The sequence below is a fragment of the Odocoileus virginianus genome, chromosome 7 (assembly GCF_023699985.2).
Source record: "Odocoileus virginianus isolate 20LAN1187 ecotype Illinois chromosome 7, Ovbor_1.2, whole genome shotgun sequence".
Taxonomy (NCBI): Eukaryota; Metazoa; Chordata; class Mammalia; order Artiodactyla; family Cervidae; genus Odocoileus; species Odocoileus virginianus.
Window position 1 is genome coordinate 23,846,538 of NC_069680.1, and position 20,595 is coordinate 23,867,132.

The 20,595-nt window shown below is 45.8% G+C and overlaps 1 protein-coding gene across 13 annotated transcripts in view; it reads left to right on the forward strand.

The window, feature by feature from the left end:
• TACC2 (transforming acidic coiled-coil containing protein 2) overlaps positions 1-20,595 on the forward strand; it is a 227,728-nt gene that overhangs the window by 26,115 nt on the left and 181,018 nt on the right. For 12 of the 13 annotated variants that reach the window (XM_070470314.1, XM_070470321.1, XM_070470316.1 and 9 more), the window contains exons 3-4: positions 4,536-4,595; positions 17,760-17,872. In XM_070470314.1, the coding sequence (XP_070326415.1) occupies positions 4,536-4,595; positions 17,760-17,872 (173 nt within the window). The remainder of the gene's footprint in view (positions 1-4,535; positions 4,596-17,759; positions 17,873-20,595) is intronic. The other variant, XM_070470320.1, reaches the window with a different exon arrangement.

Below are 20,595 nucleotides of genomic sequence, written 5' to 3' on the forward strand. Positions count from 1 at the left end.
TCTTTACCATCTGAGCTACCACGGAAGCCCTTTGTAGTAAGTCTAGCCCTGATTTTATAAACTATATAAAAACTAGTTTTGCTTCTTATTCTATGCTTTTAAGATTGACATAGGAGAGTTTGGCCCATTCCCCCCCCCCCCCCGATTTTGCCCCTCCCCCATCCACTAACCTACATGGATATATCAGAGGTTAAAAATAAAACCATTTCCACACTTCCCTACCACAGCCTCCCCAGCGCCCCCCCCCCCAAAAAAAAACCCCACAAACTTATGGTCTGGAAAAAGTTGTTTTAAAATCCATCAACGTTGAGGACATTAAACGTGAACTATCATTTCCATGTTAGGTAAGGTTTTCAAAATTGAGGAATAGACTTTGCTTAATTGTGTGTAATATTGGGATATTAAAATAAATACAGATTTTATCTTAAGTTTGAGAGTTGTAATTCAATGCCCTGGTAAGCAAAATTAGGGAAACACTTTCCCATTGATCTGACACACAATGGAAATCTTGGATTAATAATACAGAGTTTTTTGGATGAGAAAACCGGACCTAAAAGCCAATCTTGGGCAATTCATTTTCCCTTAGCTTTTTCCCTTCCCTACTATCTTTTCTCAAGCAGGAAAACAGGAATCATCAAAAGAAAAGGTAGGGAGTTTCCTGTTGACCTAGTGGTTAGGATTCTGGGCTTTCACTGCTGTGGCCTGGGTTCAGTCCCTGGTTTGGGAGCTGAGATCCTTTAAGCAGTGCACAGTGCGGCTAAAAAAAAAAAAGGTAAAAAGATAATATTTATTTACTTGCCTGTCTGTTCTGGGTCCCAGTCGTGGTGCACAGGATCTTTAGTTGTGACATGCCAACTCTTAGTTGGGCGTGTTAACTCCTAGTGGGACCTAGTTCCTGGAACAGGAATTGAAACCGGACCCCCTGAATTGGGAGCACAGAGTCTCAGGCACTGGATCACCAGGGAAATCCCTAAAAAAGTAAATGAGAAGAAAAGAAAAGGTGGCCAACTTCAATCTTTAGGGGCAGAGAAGAAACAGTGATGGTGTTAAATGGCTAGAGGTGGGTAATAAGGAGAGGTGGGGATTGTAACAAACAGGGGCTTCTGTTCGATTGTCTAAAAGAGGGGAAGGTCTTGTAACACTGGGCCCACATTCCCACTTGGCAACCTCTGCTGTAGTTATTGTTGAGAGAGTGGTGGATTGACATGGCATTGGAAGATATAATACAAAGAGATTCTTCCTGGTGGTCCAGTGGTTAAGACTCTGCCTTCCAATGCAGGGGGTACATGTTTGATCTTTGGTTGAGGAGCCAAGATCCCACATGCCTGGTGACCAAAAAACCAAAACAGAAAGCAGAAACAATATTGTGACAAATTCAATAACGACTTTAAAAAAAGAGTTCCATATAAAAAAAAAAAAATCTTAAAAAAATTTTTTTTTAAAAAGAAGTAATACAGAGAGATCCCAGGTACCCTTTACCTAGTTTACCCCAAGGGCAGTGTTTTATAAAACTAGAATATAGAATCACAACCCAGATACTGACATTGCCACCATCTAGATACAGAATATTTCCAGAGGCAGAATTTCTTTTGTTGCCCTTAAAGCCACACCCACCTCCCTTGGGGCCCTATTCCTAATCCCTGGCAATTTCTAATTTGTTCTCCATCTCTATAGAGATGAGCTGGAAAATGTTATACCATGTTACATAAGAGGAATCATACAGTAGGTGACCTTCTGGAATTGGCTTTTTCCACTCAGCATGATTTCCTGGAGATTCATCCAGATTGCTGTGTATGTCAGTAGTTCATTCTTTTTTATTGATGGGTAGCATTCCCTGCTACAGTTTGTTGAACCATCATTTCGTGAAGGACATCTGGGTTGTTTCCAGTTTGGAGCTACTACTAAATAGTAGCTGTTATGGACATTTGTAGACAGGTTTTTTTTGGTGAACATAAGTTTTCATTTCTCGGACATAAAGCCCAAGAGTGCAGCTGCTTGGTCATGTGGTAATTGCATGTATAGTTTTATAAGGAACCACCAAACCATCTGCTAGAATCCCTGAATCACTTTACATTCCCACCAGCAGTGTATGAATGAGCCAGTTTCTCTGCATTCTGGCCATCAATTGGTATTGTCACTGTTTGGTGTTGACGTTCTGATGTGTCTGTTGTGATATCTCATTATGCTTTTAATGTGCATTTCCCTGATGACTGATGATGTTGAACATCTTTTACATGCTTACTACCATCTGTTTATTCACTTTGGTGAAATATCTGTGTCTTTTGCCCATTTTCTAACTGGATTTTTCTTACTGTGGAGTTTTGAGAAGTTTTATAATGTCTAGATACTGATCCTTTTTCAAATTGTGGTTTGCAAGTATTTTCTCCATTGGTAGCTTATCTTTTCATCCTCTTACCAAGTTCTTTTACAGAGAAGCTTTTAGGAGGTACAATAGATCAGCTTTTATTTTTATAGATAGTGCTTTTGGTATCTTCCCTAAGCTGAGAGAAATTTCTACCTGAATATAGACACAGTTAAAGTAGCTTATGTTTTCTCTCCATTACCTATACTAAACCTCACTGTCCAGAATTGAAGGCTGGTTTATTTCGAATAGATACATAGAAATGGAACTGGTGCAACAAATGGAGGGTATTTTTGAAAGATTCTTACTATATATTAATAGCTATATCTATAGCTGTATCTCTATACAAAGTGCTTTCTAGAAAGGTGGTGACAATTTATATGTTTCTCAACAAGCTGTGAGGGCCCATCTCACTATATTCCTGCAAGCAGTGACTATTTTAGCGTCTTAAATTGTTATTGATTAGGGGTAAAAATGCTCACCGGTTTAAAGACTCTCACCCACACTCCTCATCTCCTGCCAGCTCCCAACCCCAGGCTCCCTCCCCATGGCCCACCTTCCTGGAGCAGACAGAAGATGTTTTCCTGGAATCACAATTTTTTACATTTCCAGCCTCAGCCAAGTGTGACCCAATGGGGCATCATGGGTTGCCTTTAGGCCTCCAGGATTAGAACAAGGCTTGCCTTCCTGGGAGAAACAAATGGAAATTGAGCACAAGTACATTTGGCTTCAGAGCTCAGGGTCCCCCATGGGGCAGAAACTCCATTCCCATCTTTTACCACCTCCTGGATGTCTCTGTGTGGATGACTCACAGTCACCCCGAGCTCTTCAAACCTGAACTCGGCTTCCTTCCCTGATCCCCCTCTGCACTCTCTCTCTTGGGTACCATGACCTGTCCTGCCATTCAAGACAAACAGGAATCACCTCTAACTCCACCTGTTCCCATTTTCTGCCTTTAATACATCGCCCTGTGATTGACTGATTGACTAGTGGACTGACCATTTAGTTTTCCAAATTTCTGTTTAATCAGGACTGCTTTTGGTTATGAGAGACAGAAGCCCATCTCCAGCGGCCACAAGCAGAGAAGGGGCTCATCTGTCCTAAAGAACTGAGAGGTCCTCGGAGAGAGTCTGGCTGCAGTAGTCACTGGGGTTCAAAAGATGTCGCTGGAGATCCCTTCTCTCTGGATTTTGCTCTGCTTTCCTCTCTGACGTCCTAGTCCTCAGGGAGGTGCCCCCAGCCCTATAGTCGGCTCCATGCTTTTTCCAGCTAATGGTCCAGCCTCTGATCAGCTTCCTCTAAGGAATCTGTTGGGCCCTGATCTGTCACGTGCCCTCTCTGGCTGGGATCAGTCGCTGTGTCCTGGAATGTGGGACAGCCCGAGTCATGTCCCCATGCCTGATGGGGAAGGTGGCTCCTGGGCAATGACAGTCCCATGTGTAGCTTACAGCACTTTCGCAAAAGACAAAAAATGTAGCATGTGTTAGAATACACATGGATATAGATGTGTACACTCATGGATATACATGCACATCATACACATACATGAATAGGCATACATGTATATATATGTGTATATCATGTATGTGTATATCATACATACATGTATGCATATGTATATATATACATATCATGTATATCATACATCCATATAATATGTGTTAGAAGTCCTGCCTTCTAACAACTTTTTTCCTCTTCATTCCCGTCATCACAACTCTATATCCTCATAACTGTGTCACTGCAAGCACCTCCAAACTAGTTCCTCTGCCCCCACACCCTTTCCCATCCCACTCTTGCTCCCAGTCCTCTCTCTCAGAAGCTTTTTCTCTGTGAAGATGCACTTGGAGGTGCCTGCATCCTGCTTACAAGTGAACTCCTGGAGGGAAAGATGCAGGTCCGAACGAACCTCTCCTCGCAGATTAAGGAGCAGGCATTGAGAACCAGCAACATCCCCAGTGCAGTGGATGAGAGATGGGTCTTCCTAGTCCTGCCTAGTCCTTGCCTCCTTCAGACACCCTTGGGCTGCAGGTCCTTCTCCTTCTGTTGTCTAACTTCCCCTGGGTAGTGGTGGGCAAGGTGGGAGCACCTCCAGCAAGTTAGGGTCTCTCTCTGGTTCTTGGGAGGATTACCATTCACTGTGGCCCTTTCTAACAGCAAGACACTTTGCTTTCAGCAAGAGGACTCTGGCTTGAATAACGTCATCCTGTGGCCTCCAAACCCTGAGCCTCTGCAGGTACTGAGAGACGTGCTCTGTACGGTTTGCTGTCAGACCCCTTCCTAACCTCTAATTGGTTGCAGACTGTTGGCGTGCTGTGTTTGTTTGCATTTTTAGTTTTTCTCCTCCTCTTCCTTCTCCCATTGCCTCCTCCCGCCCACCTCAAATAAGTGATAAAACACAGTAGAAATCTGCAATATATGTTTGGATTTTTGAAACTAACATTTTGGTGTGTCTACCAAACATCTGGGCTTCCCTTGTGGCTCAGTGGTAAAGAACCTGCCTGCCAGTGCTGGAGACGTGGGTTCGATCCCTGGGTCAGGAAGATCCCCTGGAGGAGGAAATGGCAACCCACTCCAGTATTCTTGCCTGGGAAATAGCATGGACAGAGGAGCCTCACGGGCTACTGTCCATGGGGTCTCGAAAGACTCGGACAGACTTAGCAACTAACCAACACCCAAGATCTGGCTGGGTTGCTATGCTGTGAGATGCTGAATATGGCTTATGCTCTCAAGGTAATGCAACTGCCAATACTTACCCTTCCAAACATTTCTGCTTTGATTTCCTTAATGCTGGAGGGAGGCCGAGTATGGGATGGTGGCCGCCCTTTGCCACCAGTGGACAAAGCTGGTTTGTCCTAAGGAATATTGCTTTCCCGAGCGCCCTCAGTGTGGGTGCGCATCGTGCAGCTGGCTGAGTCCCCTAGTTTGAGCTCTTCCTGAAGTGTTTGCCATCCACTGGGAAGGAGGGCAAGCTGGGGGCTTTGCCTCCTCTTCACGGAGATTTTTCCTGGAGACAGTGTCAAGGTAGGTGTGTGCCTATGGGTGCGGTCAGTGTGAGGCGATAAAATGTAGCCTGCTGTGACATCCGCACACCCAGAGGGAGGCGTGTTAGTCACCCTTAGGGCGTGTTCCCTGTCTTAAGAATAGCTCCGCCCACCGAGGGTGGCTTCCAGAAGGTCTGCTTGGTGCTTTTGATGAAAGTGATCAATAATAAGAACAGAGTTTTATTTGAGCCAAACACAGTCCTAGCCCAGAATCCCAGCTTCCCAGATTACTCTGAGAAATGGCCCCCGAGAGTTTTCAGAGGAGAATGACTTGAACTGATTAGATTATTTTTTTATTTTTAAAAATGTATTTATTTATTTGGCTGCACTGAGGGGTCTTAGTTGTGGCATGCCAACTCTTACTTGCAGCATGTGGGATCTAGTTCCCTGACCAGGGATTGAACTCAAGCTCCCTTCCTTGGACCACCAGGGAAGTTCCTGATTGGAGATTTTAAAAAGTTGTGGTTGCTATGTTGAGCGTGGTCTTTAGGGGGCAGAAGGCAGGAGTAGAGAAGGGCTATCTAGAGGTCAAAAAGATAGATGATTATGGCCTGGAATGAGGTATCAGGGAAGAGGGCTCCTGGATTGGGGATGTATTTTGAAGGCAGAGAGAAATGCCTAATGAGGGATCGAACCTATAGGATGGGAGAAAGAGCAGAACCAAGAGGGAGCCCCAGGTGTTGGGCCTGACTTTTGGGTAGATGGGAATGTCAATTCTTCAGATGGGGAGGATGGGAGGAGAGGAAATTTTAGGGAGAAGGGAGAAAATCAAAGGTTCTGGTTTGGCATTAAATATGAATGCCTATTGGGAACTACAGTGAAGAGATCTAGTGGGCATTTGGATACTTAAGTGATGGGGCATGAGATGTATATTTCAGTCATCAGCACAGATATTTAAATCCATCCGACTGGACCTCTGTCCATGGGATTCTCCAGGCAAGAATAATGGAGTGGATTTCCATTTCCTCCTCCAGAGAATCTTCCTGACCCAGGGGTGAAACCCGAGTCTCCTGTGTCTCTTGCCTTGCAGGTGGATTCTGTACTGGTTGAGTCACTGGGGAAGTCCATTGGGAGAGATTGAGGGACTTGATTAATTGGAGCTGCTTCAACATTTAGACATAAGCCCAGGGGGAAGTGGGAGAACCAGGGTATGTGTGTAGGGGGGGAAGTATTTTTGAAGGAGTTGAAGCTGACTAAATACAAAGGAAACGAGGGACCTAAGCGATCATGAGGTATAGTGGCATCAGATGCTGCTGACAAAAAAGGAGCAGACAGCTGTCCATTGAGTTGATGACGTGGCAGCCAGATGAGGAAAGCCTCATGTTGCCCTGCAGGTCCTTGACAGGCACAGGTCCAGTGAGGACTGGGATGCAGGTTGCAGGGGGCAGATCTGATGCAGGAATTGGAGATAAGGAAGTGGAGAGAGGTGTGTAGGTCATCCAGGAAGTTTTCCTAAGAAAAGGAGCAGAATATTGGGACAGTAGCTAGTGGAGAAAGTTGCCTGGAAGCTTTAATTAAAGACTGAAGATACTGGATGCCCGTGTGCCAGTGGGCTTGTGGAAGGGAGACAGGGATCAGTGGAGGATGGATGAGAAAGGTCGGTGGAAAGAAGGCTGACCTTGAACATTTGAGAGGGAATGGGGTTGGAGCAGAAATGGGCTTACAGGACAGACATTTCCACCACTGTGGATTAGGGGAGAGAGGACAAAAGCAGATAGGGCTGGGATGGCTGATAAGGGTGCAGAGAAAGGGGTGCATGTGGTGGGTGGTGGAGATGAGGTCAGAGGAGGCAGGAGGAATACTAATTGTGGAAGCTGGGGGGATAACAGGTACCTGGGGAGACTGGACCTTCACGTAGTTGCTGAGGGAAGCTGCGTACAAGCCATGGTAGGACCTCTCTTCATAGTCTCTTGGCAGTAGGCCAGCAAATTAGCCTAATGATTTTTTGCTACTGGCATTTTTTGGAAGCAACTGATGTGTCAAATTAATTATTCACCATTTTACCTTAAGAAGTCAAGTTTAATAACGTCACGATTGTCCTGTATCTGGAATCTGCTCAAGAGCACAGTTATTTCTTCCTTCATCAGCACAAACAAACACTCTTCAAACTGGAATTTAGTGGTGTGGCCTTGGTTTCTTGTCTGTATTCCCAAGGGAAGAGAAGTCGTTGGTGGGGAAATTCACACACGCAGACTGGACCAGCTTCATCCATTTATTGAAGGTTCCTTAGTGGCTGAGGCCTTTTGACCTTAGAGGAGACCCAGCCCCTCCTGGATGCCTGTTCCTGCATGCTGGGTCCTACTTGTTACTCACGCTCCTTCCCTCCGCTGACTGACTCACTGAGGCCTCCTGGCAAGCGGACTGTTCTCAGGAAGCCCAGAGCAGCCAGAGTTACTAAAACGCACAGCTGTGACTCAGAGGCCTTTCCTTCCTGGTGACACGTCTTCCTGTGAGCATCAGACATGTTGGCTGGGAATGAGAAGGAAGCCGTGCGTCTAACCAAGGCTGTGGAGGCGGCCGGCTTGGGGGCAGGAGGGTGCAGTGCAGTGGGAGGTCACTAGCGTGACGAACAGTGAGCCAAGGGCAGCGGAGCGGCCTGAGGCTGAGCTGCTGACCAACGCGCCAGTTAGTCTCAGGGTCCTAACTGGGGTGTCCTCTTTGGAACAGAGGTGGAGGTGGTATGGTAATGAGGGTAGCCTCCCTCCAACAGCCCTTCCTGGGGTTTCATGCATCAGGATTCTCACAGAAGGGTTTATGGTGAGATAAGGGCCACGTCAGCCCACAGCCCCAACACCTGAAAGCAGGCATGACAGTGACTCCGTGTTCTTTCCCGAGTGTTTGGTTCTGGGGAGCCCTGAAGCACACGGATTCCAGAGCAGAAGGGCAATGCCCATCCCAGCCGGCTTTACCACCTCTGAACCTCCTCTTGGCCTTGGGGCTGTCGTGGTACCTGTTTATGGCTCTGACAGCATGGGGAGGAAAAGAAAGACAGTCAATCCTATTATTTTTTTTTTTATTGATATTATGGCTTGAGTTAAAAATATACGATCATTAAAAATGCTCTTTTAAAGCAATTCCATCGTCTGGATGTTACTGTAGTTTGAAAAAAAAGGATTTTCAACTGTAGAAACTGTGGTCAATGCTGTGAAGCAAGAGGATGGGTGCCAGGACACCTGAGCTGGCCCTGGGTACCCCGGAAGACTCCGGGGAGCTGGAGGATGAGCAGGAAACAAGCTGGGTAAGGAGGGATGAGGGCAAGTCACTGCGCAGGCCTCCCCAGCCCAGACCTCGCTGGGGAAGGTCTTCCTGGTTCTGCCTCAGGGCCCATGAGGCAGCTGGGTCTGAGGTTCATTCCTGAAAGTGACCTCAGCACTGTGGCTTCAGATTCTCTGACCTCCAAGGAGCAGAGGACCAGGAGGACAAGAGAATCTGTGCTATGCGAGGCACCCCAGGGCATGCTTCCACAGGCTGAGGTCAGCTGTGGCTCAGGCACTGTGTGATTATTATTTTGCTTCTAGGTAAATGGCTGCTAAGTATCTGCATGGGCTTCCCTGGTGGCTCAGATGGTAAAGGATCTGCTTGCCAGGGCAGGAGAGGAGAGTTCGATCTCTGGTTTGGGAAGATCCCCTGGAGAGGAAATGGCAACCCACTCCTGTATTCTTGCTTGGGAAATCCCATAGACAAAGGAGCCTGGTGGGCTACTGTCCCTGGCGTTGCAAAGACTCAGGCATGACTTAGTGAATGAGCACACACACAGGTACACAAGTATGTGCATATGTTGTTTAAATCTACAAATGCCTGTGATCCCAAGTTCAGCTTGGAGGGAGTCTCTTATTTCCAGAGGAACCCAGGGCACTCAACATTATGACAGCCCTGGCAGAACAGCATCTTCTAATAGTCTACTGACAGTAAGTGGGCACCTGGGATGATTTAAATGTGCTTAATGAGAAATAAATTGAACAAAGACAGTTAAACAGCATGACTGCAATGCTGGTAACAGTGGAGAGAGCTTGTTAGTATGACATCTGATGGCCCAGCCCAGAGGACTGGTGCTAATTTTTGCTGGAGTCATTATTAAAGTTTGTGAACTGCATGGCTCCAGGTTTGGCCAGATGCCGCTTCTGAAGAATAGGATTAACTGTTCTAACTCCAATCTGAGAAAGGCACTGGGGCTCCTAGTTAATGAGTTCTGAATCAGTTTCTTCTTTATAATTATAACTAACATGTATGAGTGTCTACTATGATATAGCCTTGGACCTTGTGCTTCACACATAACCCTATTTTATTTAACCTTCGAAGCAACCCTGTAAATATGATTCCTCTTTTCCAGATATACTAGGGGCAGAGAATCTGAAGGCTTATGGCTAAATATACACTGTAGTTTGGCTTTGAACCACTGCACCTGGCTTCCTGCACCCTTGTTCTTTTTCTATTTTTATTGGAGTATAGTTGCTTTCTTGCACCCTTATCCTTTTTAAAAGTTATTTATTTTTAATTGGGGGCTTCCCTTGTGGCTCAGCTGGTAAAGAATTCACCTGCAATGTGGGAGACCTGGGTTCGATCCCTTGGTTCGGAAGATTCCTCTGGAGAAAGTAACTGGAGGATAATTGCTTTATAGTATTGCATTGATTTCTGCCATACACCAACATGAATCAGCCGTAGGTACACATGTGCCCCTCTCTCTTGACCCCCCTCCCACCTCCCACCCCATCCCACCCCGCTGCATTTTCACAGAGCCCCAGATTTGAGCCCCCTGTGTCACACAGCAAACTCCCACTGGCTATCTATTTGACATATGGTGAAGTATATGTTTCAATGCTGCTCTCCCAATTTATCCCATCCTCTCCTCCCTCAACTGTGTCCACATCTGTTCACTGTGTCTGCATTTCCATTGCTGCCCTGCATATGGGTTCCTCAGTACCATCTTTCTAGATTCCATATATATTGTTAATATACAATAGGTGTTTTTCTCTTTCTAACTTAATTCACTCTGTATGATAGACTCTAGGTTCATCCACCTCTTTAGAACTGACTCAAATGTGTTCCTTTTTATGGCTGAATAATATTCCATTGTATATATGTACCGCAACTTCTTTATTCATTCATCTGTCAGTGGACATCTAGGCTGCTTCCGTGTCCTAGCTAATATAAACAGTGCTGCAGTGAACGTGGGGTGCATGTGTCTCTTTCAGTTATGGTTTCCTCAGGGTATATGTCCAGTAGTAGGATTGCTGGGTCATCAGTTCAGCTCAGTCGCTCAGTTGTGTCTGACTCTTTGTGACCCCATGGACTGCAGCATGCCAGGCCTCCCTGTCCATCACCAACTCCTGGAGCTTGCTCAAACTCGTGTTCATTGAGCCGGTGATGCGATGCAACCATCTCATCCTCTGTTGTCCCCTTCTCCTCCTGCCTTCAATCTATCCCCAAATCAGGGTCTTTTCCAATGAGTCAGTTCTTCAAATCAGGTGGCCAAAGTACTGGAGTTTCAGCTTTAGCATCAGTCCTTCCAGTGAATATTCAGGACTGACTTCCTTTAGGATTGACTGGTTTGATCTCCTTGCAGTCCAAGAGTCTTCTCCAATGCTACAGTTCAAAAGTATCAATTCTTTGGCGCTCATCCTCCTATATGGTCCAACTCTCACATCCGTACATGACTACTGGAAAAACGGTAGCTTTGATTATACAGATCTTGGTCGGCAAGTAATGTCTCTGCTTTTTAATATGTCTTCTAGGTTTGTCATAGCTTTCTTTCCAAGGAGCAAGATCTTTTAATTTCATGGCTGCAGTCACCACCTGCAGTGATTTTGGAGCCCAAGAAAATAAAGTCTGTCATTGTTTCCCTTGTTTCTCCATCTATTTGCCATGAAGTGATGGGACCAAATGCCATGATCTTAGTTTTTTGAATGCTAGGTCATGTGGTAGTTTTATTCCTAGTTTTTAAAGGAATCTCCATACTGTTCTCCACAGTGGCTGTATCAATTTACGTTTCCACCAAGAGTTGCACCCTTATTCTTAAATCAAGTGTCATGCTACTTTAGCATGAAAATGAATAGATGTATTAAAGAAATCCTAGAGAAGCAAAAAATAAGATTTATATCTGTATTTCAAGTGCAATCATGCAAAAAAAATCACAGGACATTACAGTCCATCTGACAACCCCAGTTCTGAATAAAGGGACTCTGCTCCATTTGGACAGGTGTTTTTTTTTTTTTTTTCTTCCATAGTGACAGAGTTCTCTCGTCACTCACAGGGGCCGGCAGGTTGGGGATTGGGGTGAAATGATTTGGGTTTTCTGACCTTATGTATCTCTCTTTAAATCACATTGATACTAAAATATTAAGCACAGATAAGTCATTAATACTGAACAGTTTTTTGATGTCCCGAAGGTTTTCCTCTCCCCTCGGACTCCAGGTGTCAGAACTTGTGAACTCCGGCATCTTTGAGGTTCCTGGGTCCTTGGGGGTTAATTCTTACCACTTTTGATGCCAACAATTTTGAGGAAGGGGAGACAGATATTAGTCATTAAATGTTATCTCTCGTTCATTCACTAAGCTGTAAGTTCCATGAAGACTCTTTTATTCTAATTAAACGTTTTATTTGGAAATATTTTCAGATTTACAGAAAAATTGCAAAGAGAATAGAGAGAATTCCCTTATTCTTTCCCTCAACTTCCCCTAAGTTAGTATCTTATACCATATCTTTTAAAATATATATATATTTTTTATAATGCGTCTATCTTTTAAAAATATATTTATTTTTGTCTGCACTGGGTCTTCGTTGTTGCACACAGATTTTTCTCTAGTTGTGGCAAGCAGAGGGTCCTCTCTGTTTGTACTTGTGGTGCGCGGGCTTCTCTCGGTGGTGGCTTCTCTTGTGAAGCCCAGGCTCCAGGGCATGTGGGCTTTGGTAGATGTGACCCATGGGCTTAGTTGCCCTGCAGGCTGTGGAATCTTCCAGGACCAGGGATCAAACCTGTATCCCCGCATTGACAGGTGGCTTCTTAATCACTGGACCACTAGGGAGGGCCACACCTTATCTTTTAAAATCTTCTGTATCAACCTGAAGTCTAGACTCCTGAACATGAGACGGAATCACCCAAACCCCCACGCAAACTCGATTCTCTTATTTTTTCCACTTTCTCAGGGTAGAGTGGGGGTTCAAACCCAGCTCTCTCTGACTCCAAAGCTCGTTCATTTATCCTACCATGTTGCACCATGTTTCATGAGAAAGCATTCCATTTGGGGAAGCCTAAAATTCCACCTGGGGGCCTCCCTCTTCTTGGCCTGACAGAGTGCCTGCAAGGGGAGCGGGAGAGGTGAAGAAATGGTTGGGATGATCTAGCAGAACTGGTCTAAGTCTCTGCCCTCATTTGACAGGGAAGATGGGCGGCCCACCGGCCCTAGCGCAGAACATGTGTTCCCCCTCCATATTTGGCAGCCCGGCAGTTGTTTCTGAAATCCGATTCCTAATGCCATGGGGATGACCTTTGGTCTACTTCCCAGCATTCACCTGCAGTCACACTGCTCCCCAGAAGCTCATTCCAAGAGTGGGCGACTTGGCAAGACACCCTGGTCATGATCTAACTGTGTTAATTAAACCTCTTTATTGGCGTGACCAGTAAGCCATGGTCCAGAGAGGTGGAGCTTATTTAAGAGGTAAGGTCAGGGGAATTTTTCTTTTTTAGTGGGGAAGCACTTTAGCTTTGGGTAAAGTGTATTTTTCAGGACTGGAAAGTTGTGACTGTTTGAAGACTGCTTTTAAATAAACCCAGAGCTCTGGAGTATTCCTGAGCCAAAGAAAGGCTGTTTGTTTACTCAAGCAATGACAGCAAAGGAAAGATTTGAAGAAGCAACCTGACAAGTCTGTTTGTCATGTGGAGCGTTGCCAGTTTTTTTTTTTTTTTTTCCAGCCTGCTATTGGAAGTGTAAGGGGTAACTTTAGAAATGTATCCTGTTTTGTAGTGATGCCTGTTGACACAACAGACCCCTAGGAATCCTGTAAGCAACAGGCCTTAGTACTGTTGCTAGGATGGGGTGGGGAGAGGGGGAGGGACGGGGGAGGGACGAGCTCAAAGGCACTGCGGGAAATGAGGCAGGGGTGAGAGCTCCACGGCCCGAGTGTGTGCCCCTTGATTTGCAGAAGTGGCTAGCAGACTAAACAGGAATGATCTGTTTTTCATACATTCAACAAGTATTTCTGGAATGCCTCCCTGTGCCAGGGGACTATTCTGGGCATTGACTCCAGGCCTCTGTACCATAGTGTTCATAGATGTCCAGTTGTTTTATTTCCTTGGAGCATGGCAGGAAGATGATGGGAGTCACAGGATTCCCACTGCCTGGTGAGGTAGCATAAGGCAGGGCGTCAAGGGTGCAGATTCTGGAGCCAAACCATCTGAGCCCAAGTCCTGGCTTCACCGCTTCCAAATAGTGTGATTTGGGGCAAGTGGCTTAACCTCTCTGTGCTAAGTGACCCTAGCAGTAAAATAGGGTTGTTGTAAGAATTGGATGAGTTCAAATATGTTATGCACTTAAAGACAATAGTGCAGGCTACCCCGATTGTCCACCTTCTGAATGTAGAAAATTCCTAGGAAAGCTTTTCTAAGCTGATATGGCTTAAAGCAGTGATTACCTTAGGACATCTCTTGCTGATAGATGCACAAAATAAACTGGATAAAGCCCAGGTGCTTACAGACATAGTTCAGAGAGAGATATGGCGACTTGTTGCTGGGATGTTGAGTGTGGCTCCCAGCCAAGGAGCTTGGCGGGGCCACTCTCGCTGCTGCTAGGCGTTCATGCTGTCTCCATACCAGCTTTGCTGCAAAAGAAATGCTGAAAGGTATTTTTGCTTTGTGCCTTTTCAATAAAAGCAAAAATCCCCTTGGGATTTCTTTTTTAAAAATTTATTTATTTATTTATTTTTGTTTGCCCTGGGGTCTTCACTGCTTCACTTGGGCCTTCTCTTATTGCGGGGGTCGCAGGGAGGGGCGGGGGCTAATCTTTGGTGCAGCGCATACGCTTCTCACTGTGGCTTCTCCTGTTGTGGAGCAGGGCTCTAGGCGTGCGGACTCCAGTAGTTGCAGCGCGTGGAGTCAGTAGTTGTGCGTGGGTTTCGGAAAAACATGTACAGGTCTTTTGTAAAAGAGAAGTGATGTAAAGCAAGCTTGAAAATCAGTGGAGACCTGTATGTGGCACATAGAAAGTGTTCATAATAATGTCTGCTGTGATTATTCTACCAAAAAATATGCGATGTAGGCATTGGGTGTTATTATCGTGGAAAGAGTATTGGACTTCAAGGCAGGAGACCTGGCAAAAGTTCCTTCACTTCTGTTTCTGAGAAGTGGAAAACAGTATTTTACCTGCCTGCTAGCACACACGGATTTTCTAAGAACTAGAGGATGTGAAATAACTGCCCAGTGCAGTGTGCTGTCCCCATAGATGGTACAATTGCCTTTATTTTGACTCCAATCAGCTATGTTTTTGCTGGAGAGAACTGCCGTTCTTCTTACAGATTCGCTTTTTATGAGGAGGACAGGTGGGGCTGAAAAGTGATAAAGGTCTACCCTGTTTTCTTCTCTGAAGACAAATCTGAGTCCTTGTCATATTTCCTTTGCTGGAGGAAATTCAGCACGCGGTCCCCTCCCCACCTTGGGTGAGAGCAGAGCTCTGCCTCCTGATTCCATCTGTTGTTTGCATCTGTCTGAGCTGTTAGACACATCAGTGTCTTTCCAGAATTACTTTAAATTACCCATTGATCCTGGAATAAAGAGCAGGAGATTTATCTGTTCAATTATTTTCAGATAATATGGTGATTGAAAGGGAAGCCTGGCTGCAGAAGGAATTTGGAGCTGAGACCTGTATGATAGTTAGACAAGCAGGAATTGGGTTAGAGTTTTAAAAATGTGGGACCCTGATATGAAAATGTCACTCACTCTGTATTATGATTCTGGAGTCATCATAGTTAAATGGTAAAGCAGGCACCCAAAGGTAGTAGGATGGTATAAAGAGCCTTCTTCAGAAGAGTCAGGGACACTTTGGAATTGGAATTTACTGTGACTGGAAGTTTGTATTGTCTTGATATTACTCTAGAGAGTGATTTCTGTTCAGGACTCACAGATCAGAAGACTGAAGTCCACAGGACAGAGCTGGGTGCTCATTACAGGGAATGGGTCAGCCAGCATGGAGGTCACGCCAGCCTGGGGTCCACAGTTCCCCTCTTAGGTGAGGAATCGACCCCAGCTCCCCTCCTCAACTGAGATGCTTCTCTCTGGCTTTGGAATCAGAGAGGATCAGGTCCACCAGACTGCCCTGATGTGTGACCTTGGCCAGATTCATAACCTCTTAAAACCCCTGTTCTAAGACAGCAGCACGAGTGCTGATAATACAGCTCAAAATACTTTAAATTTTTATCTGGAGTGGCTTCATGTAGAAATTTGAGTAATGGGATGATAAATAAAAAAGAAGCCCATAAGAAGATTTACCATTAATTTTTTATTTTTAGTTGGCGTCTGGTTGCGTTACACTCTTGTGTTGGTCTCTGCTGAGCAGCAGCCTGAATCAGCTACATGGATATGTTTGTTGTTCAGTCGCCCAGTCCTGTCCGACTCTTCGCGACCCCATGAATCGCAGCACGCCAGGCCTCCCTGTCCATCACCAACTCCCGGAGTTTTCTCAAACTCATGTCCATTGAGTTAGTGATGCCATCCAACCATCTCATCCTCTGTCGTTCTCTTCTCCTCCTGCCTTCAGTCTTTCCCAGCATCAGGGTCTTTTCAAATGAATCAGCTCTTCACATCAGGTGGCCAAAGTATTGGAGTTTCAGCTTCAACATCAGTCCTTCCAATGAACACCCAGGCACTTAGTCGATGCTCAATAAACAGATGTTGTTATTATTGTTGTGTTCTTTCCCTCATTCTGTCTCAGCAAGAGTGAATGAAGATTTTTTTGAATTGTAGTATTCCTATTTAGCACTGGAAAGTTTGAGCCCTCGAGAGCTGAAGCATCTTTTATACTTTACCTCTGGACACAATGGGGTGAATACAAACAGCCAACCACTCAGTGAAATAGACCAGCTGCGGAAACATTTGTCTTGGCTTTTCTCTACCAGCTGAGTCTGTACTCTCGGCTGCAGCCTGCCTTCCTCCACAATGGCGAGAGACAGACTGCCAGTAACTCTTGCGTTCATGTTCTAACAGAGCCAGCGACCGGTTTACCATCCCTCTGGTTCTCTGGGGAGTCCTGAGGAAGGACCTGCCTTAACCCGAGTCTTGTGCATATCCGGATGGGCAGGGGTGAGGGGTGCTAGGACTGACGTTTCCATGAGAACCTTAGGGGCAGAGGGACAGAAGAGCAGTTCTTTAGAAGGCAGATCTGGCTCCAGAGAAAAGTGTGTGTGTTGTTTTGGGGTGCGGGGGTTCAGGCACCCTGCTGAGAAGACAAAAGACAACCACTGGGGACTTCCCTGGTGGTCCAGTGGTTAAAACTCTGTGCTTCCATTGCAGGAAACATGGGTTCAATTCCCACTGCAGGAGACATGGATTCAATTCTCTGGGGAAGTAAGATCCTACAAGCTTCTCAGGGCAACCAGAAACCTAAATAAATACATAAAAAGTTGTTTTAAAAAAAGAAGACAACCACTGCCTTGAGGAATACTGCTGGGGATTCCTAGAAGTCCTTTCCTCCATTTCTGATATTGTATCAGACTTAAATGAGCATCGTTTAAATTGAGTTTTTAAAACATCTCATCTCTTTCTATCCTATGATTTGATGTTTTGACTGTGCTTTAAATTGCATTTTAGCTTGAAAAATCATCTGAACAGCAGACAAGCTTTCTGTGCCATTTAAGAAATGATGACCAACTCTTAGAATGGTTGAGACCTCATTGAGTGGCCCCAGTATTTTTTTTTCAGGTTTCCAGCTGAATTCTGATGTGCAAACTGTGGGGCAGGGGCAGGAAGTGTGTTTTCCTCGAGGTGAGGCCACAAACAAAATGCACTAAGATCTTAGATTCAATATCCCACTTTCTCCAGGAAGCAGATGGCCCCCAAAGTGTGAGGGGTGTCCCCATTGTGTTTTTTTTTACTGAAACAGTCAGCCTACTCAGCTCAAATCGCTGGTTTGCTTGCTGTGTTTCTCCTCCATCAGGTGAGAGCAGGGCTTTGCTCACCGTGTGCCTCCAAAGCCTCCCTCCGCTCCTGGTACAGTCAGTGCTCAGATGGACAGTAAAGCAAAATAACAAACAAACAGACAAAAACACCCCTGGCTCTTCAGTGTTGTGATCAGCGCCCTATTGATAAAGTCTCTGTGTTTTCAAAGGTTCCTGCTTGATTTCCTTTCCAATTTCTCTTTCTTGTGGCCCAGAGGACTTCTTCGGTGCGAAGTCCAGAATCCGTGCAACCACCCGGGAACAGTCAGAGAGGAGAAAGGAAGCCCGAGGAGACACCCAGAGGCGCGGACCCAGGAGGCCTGTCCAGGTAGGACCAGGTCCAGAGGTGTGACCCAGCCCGAGGTGTGGCCAGCTCTCGGCCTGCTCAGCTTTTGTTTTGCTCCATTTGCTTCGGAAATTTTATCCTAAAATCCATGATGTAGTTGTCAGTGGTGAGATGTTCCAAGCAGTGGTTCCTAGACCTCTTTGTGATTTGCCTAGACCTGCCTGATTGGAAAATTAATATTTTCCTGCCCAGAGATGCAATTAGTAATGATAGGCTTCCATACCACAGCATTCCAGGTCTTTTATCCTCCTTCTCAGAACTTACAATAAAAAAGATGAAGGCTGCCAAGGGCCTTAGGAGGGTGTGGCTAATCTGTGGTGAAGCTGGAGTCTGTATTCCAAGACAGAAGTCAAGGTGGGCTTCAAGAGCTGAGACAGAGGATTCAAAGAGCCATCATCCAGTCCCAGGGAGGCTGGTGGATGAATTTCAGAAATCAACAAGGCTCCCCTGCCACAGTGGAACACAGCCAGTCAGGTGTGACCCGCTGGTCAGGCGTTTCTCATTCTGACTCACAATCGGGTCCTGATTTCCTTGTTGGGGCTATTATTCAGCACCCACAGGTTTGGCATTATTCAGAAGCAGAGGGCGAGCAGATGTGAACATTCTGTCCCCAGAACAGACACAGGTCAGGACACTGGAAGCAATGAATAATTGTCTGTGAGTTCAACATATGATCTGGTTAGAAAAACCCTTCTGAACAAATTGAAGCCCAGCTTCTGGGAGGCTGTAGTTACAGGGCTTAAAGGAACAAATGAACAAAAGCTGCAAGGACCAAAAATGCAAAATTGAGTGATACACACTGTCCCTGCTCCACCACCACCCCGCCACCCACCACCAAGTCCATGTCACTGACTTTGGGTTTCAAAAGCTTTGCAGTCACTTTTCACTTGAACACTTTTAGCAACATGTTTTGCTTTGGCTTTGAACTGTGGAAGGTCATGGGTGAGTAAGAGCGGCCCCTGGTGGCAGGAATTTCCATGCCTGCTGGTGTTATTTTCTGGGTGGCTTTGGTTAGGCAGTCCACTGGGTCGCACAGAGTCGGACACGACTTAGCAACGGAACAACAACTGATTATGTGGTTTGAGGAGGAGGCACTTTGAACGTCTTGCATAAACATTGGATTTCTTTAGGGAAATGATGATCATATGGGGCAGAGGGTTCTTTTTTCGCTGAGGGAGGCATGAACTTGAATGGCACCTTTGATCTCAGTTCTTTGCAGAATGGGAGCCTCCTTTGCTTCCCAGAGTTCCATGGCTGTTCCGCCTTCATGAACTTCTTAAAAAAATATCAGGACAAAGGGTTTAATCTTTGGCTCTAAGTTGACTGGATGATAGTCTAAATTGGCTCCCCCTGATCATGAATCGAATGATCTGGAATCCTACACAAGGGAAGTCACTGCTGGCTGATACCCAATGTCCAGCTCTTCTTCATGTGGTTCTGGGATTCCTTGAGAGGTTTGGGAATTACCTGCGGGGGCCTGTGTCTCAGCTGAACTGGGGAGTAACGGCAGCTCAAAGGTCTTTCATTTCTTGTTCCTCAGCTTTGATCAATTAACTTTGCCTTGAAGACGAATTGTCTCTAATTGGCATGCAAATTGAACATAAGAGGTGCCTTCTAAGACCAAGCTCAAAAATAGCAACTTTCTGTTCGCAATTAAAAACATGATTCTCCTCCATGAATGTGCCCATGTCTATCGCCCAGGGCTCTGCACGAACTAACTCAGAAACTAGCAAGAAGCAGCTGGGAAACAGGATATTTACCGGAAGAGAGTGTGAGCCCAGGTTCCCCCGTGCGATGTTTCAGCGGGGCATGCCACCCTTGGCATCCACAGTAACGATCACCCTAGCATTTGACATTCCTTTTGCAGACAGGGCACCAAAAACTATGCCAAATGCTCTATGCATACAAGATGAAAATTTTTTTCTTTAAATGAATTCATTTCCAATTGAGTCCTTACTCCCCTAGGCTGGTGGGAATGCTCCTGTCAACCGTCCTTGGGAACCCCTCTCCTGACCTGATCCGCTGAGACCATCACCTGGCCCCTCCCACCCCATCATCACTGAGATGTCCGTGGTTCAGGCCCTGCTGTCCCTCGGGCCCTAAGACTGTGCTGCTTTCAGGATACACGGCACGGGGGAACTGTGGCGAGGCTGGGAGCCTTGCTTATTCCCTTTGGCACTCTGGGCTCATCTTACCTTGAACCTGAGGACACAATCAGGAAGCACGGAGGGGGGCTGGGAGATTCCCTACCGCCTATGACCTTCCCCTGCTCTCTCCTCATCGTCCTCGAATGCTTTTATCTTCTCCTTTTCCCTCAACAGAGAGCCAGCATGTTTTCTTCAAGGGACACACTACAGATTTTTACAAAAGATAGAAAAAGCCAGGGACCTCAAACTATGTCTGCTTCCTACTTGGAAAAAAACAAAGGACTGCAGTGGCCCTGCTGGACCTGGACGCAAGAGAAGAATATAAAGAGAAAGGCATAGGTTAATATTGCCAGTGATTAGCGAAGGGGGGTGGGGTGGGGGTAAGGAATTCCCTGGTTGCCCGGTGGTTAGGACTCTGTGCTTCCTCTTCAGGGAGCATGGGTTCAATTCCTGGTCCGGGGAACTAAGATCCTGCTTGCTGTATATATATATATACAGCAAGCAGGATCTTAGTATATATGTATATATGTATATATAGCCAAAGATTTGTCCTGCACA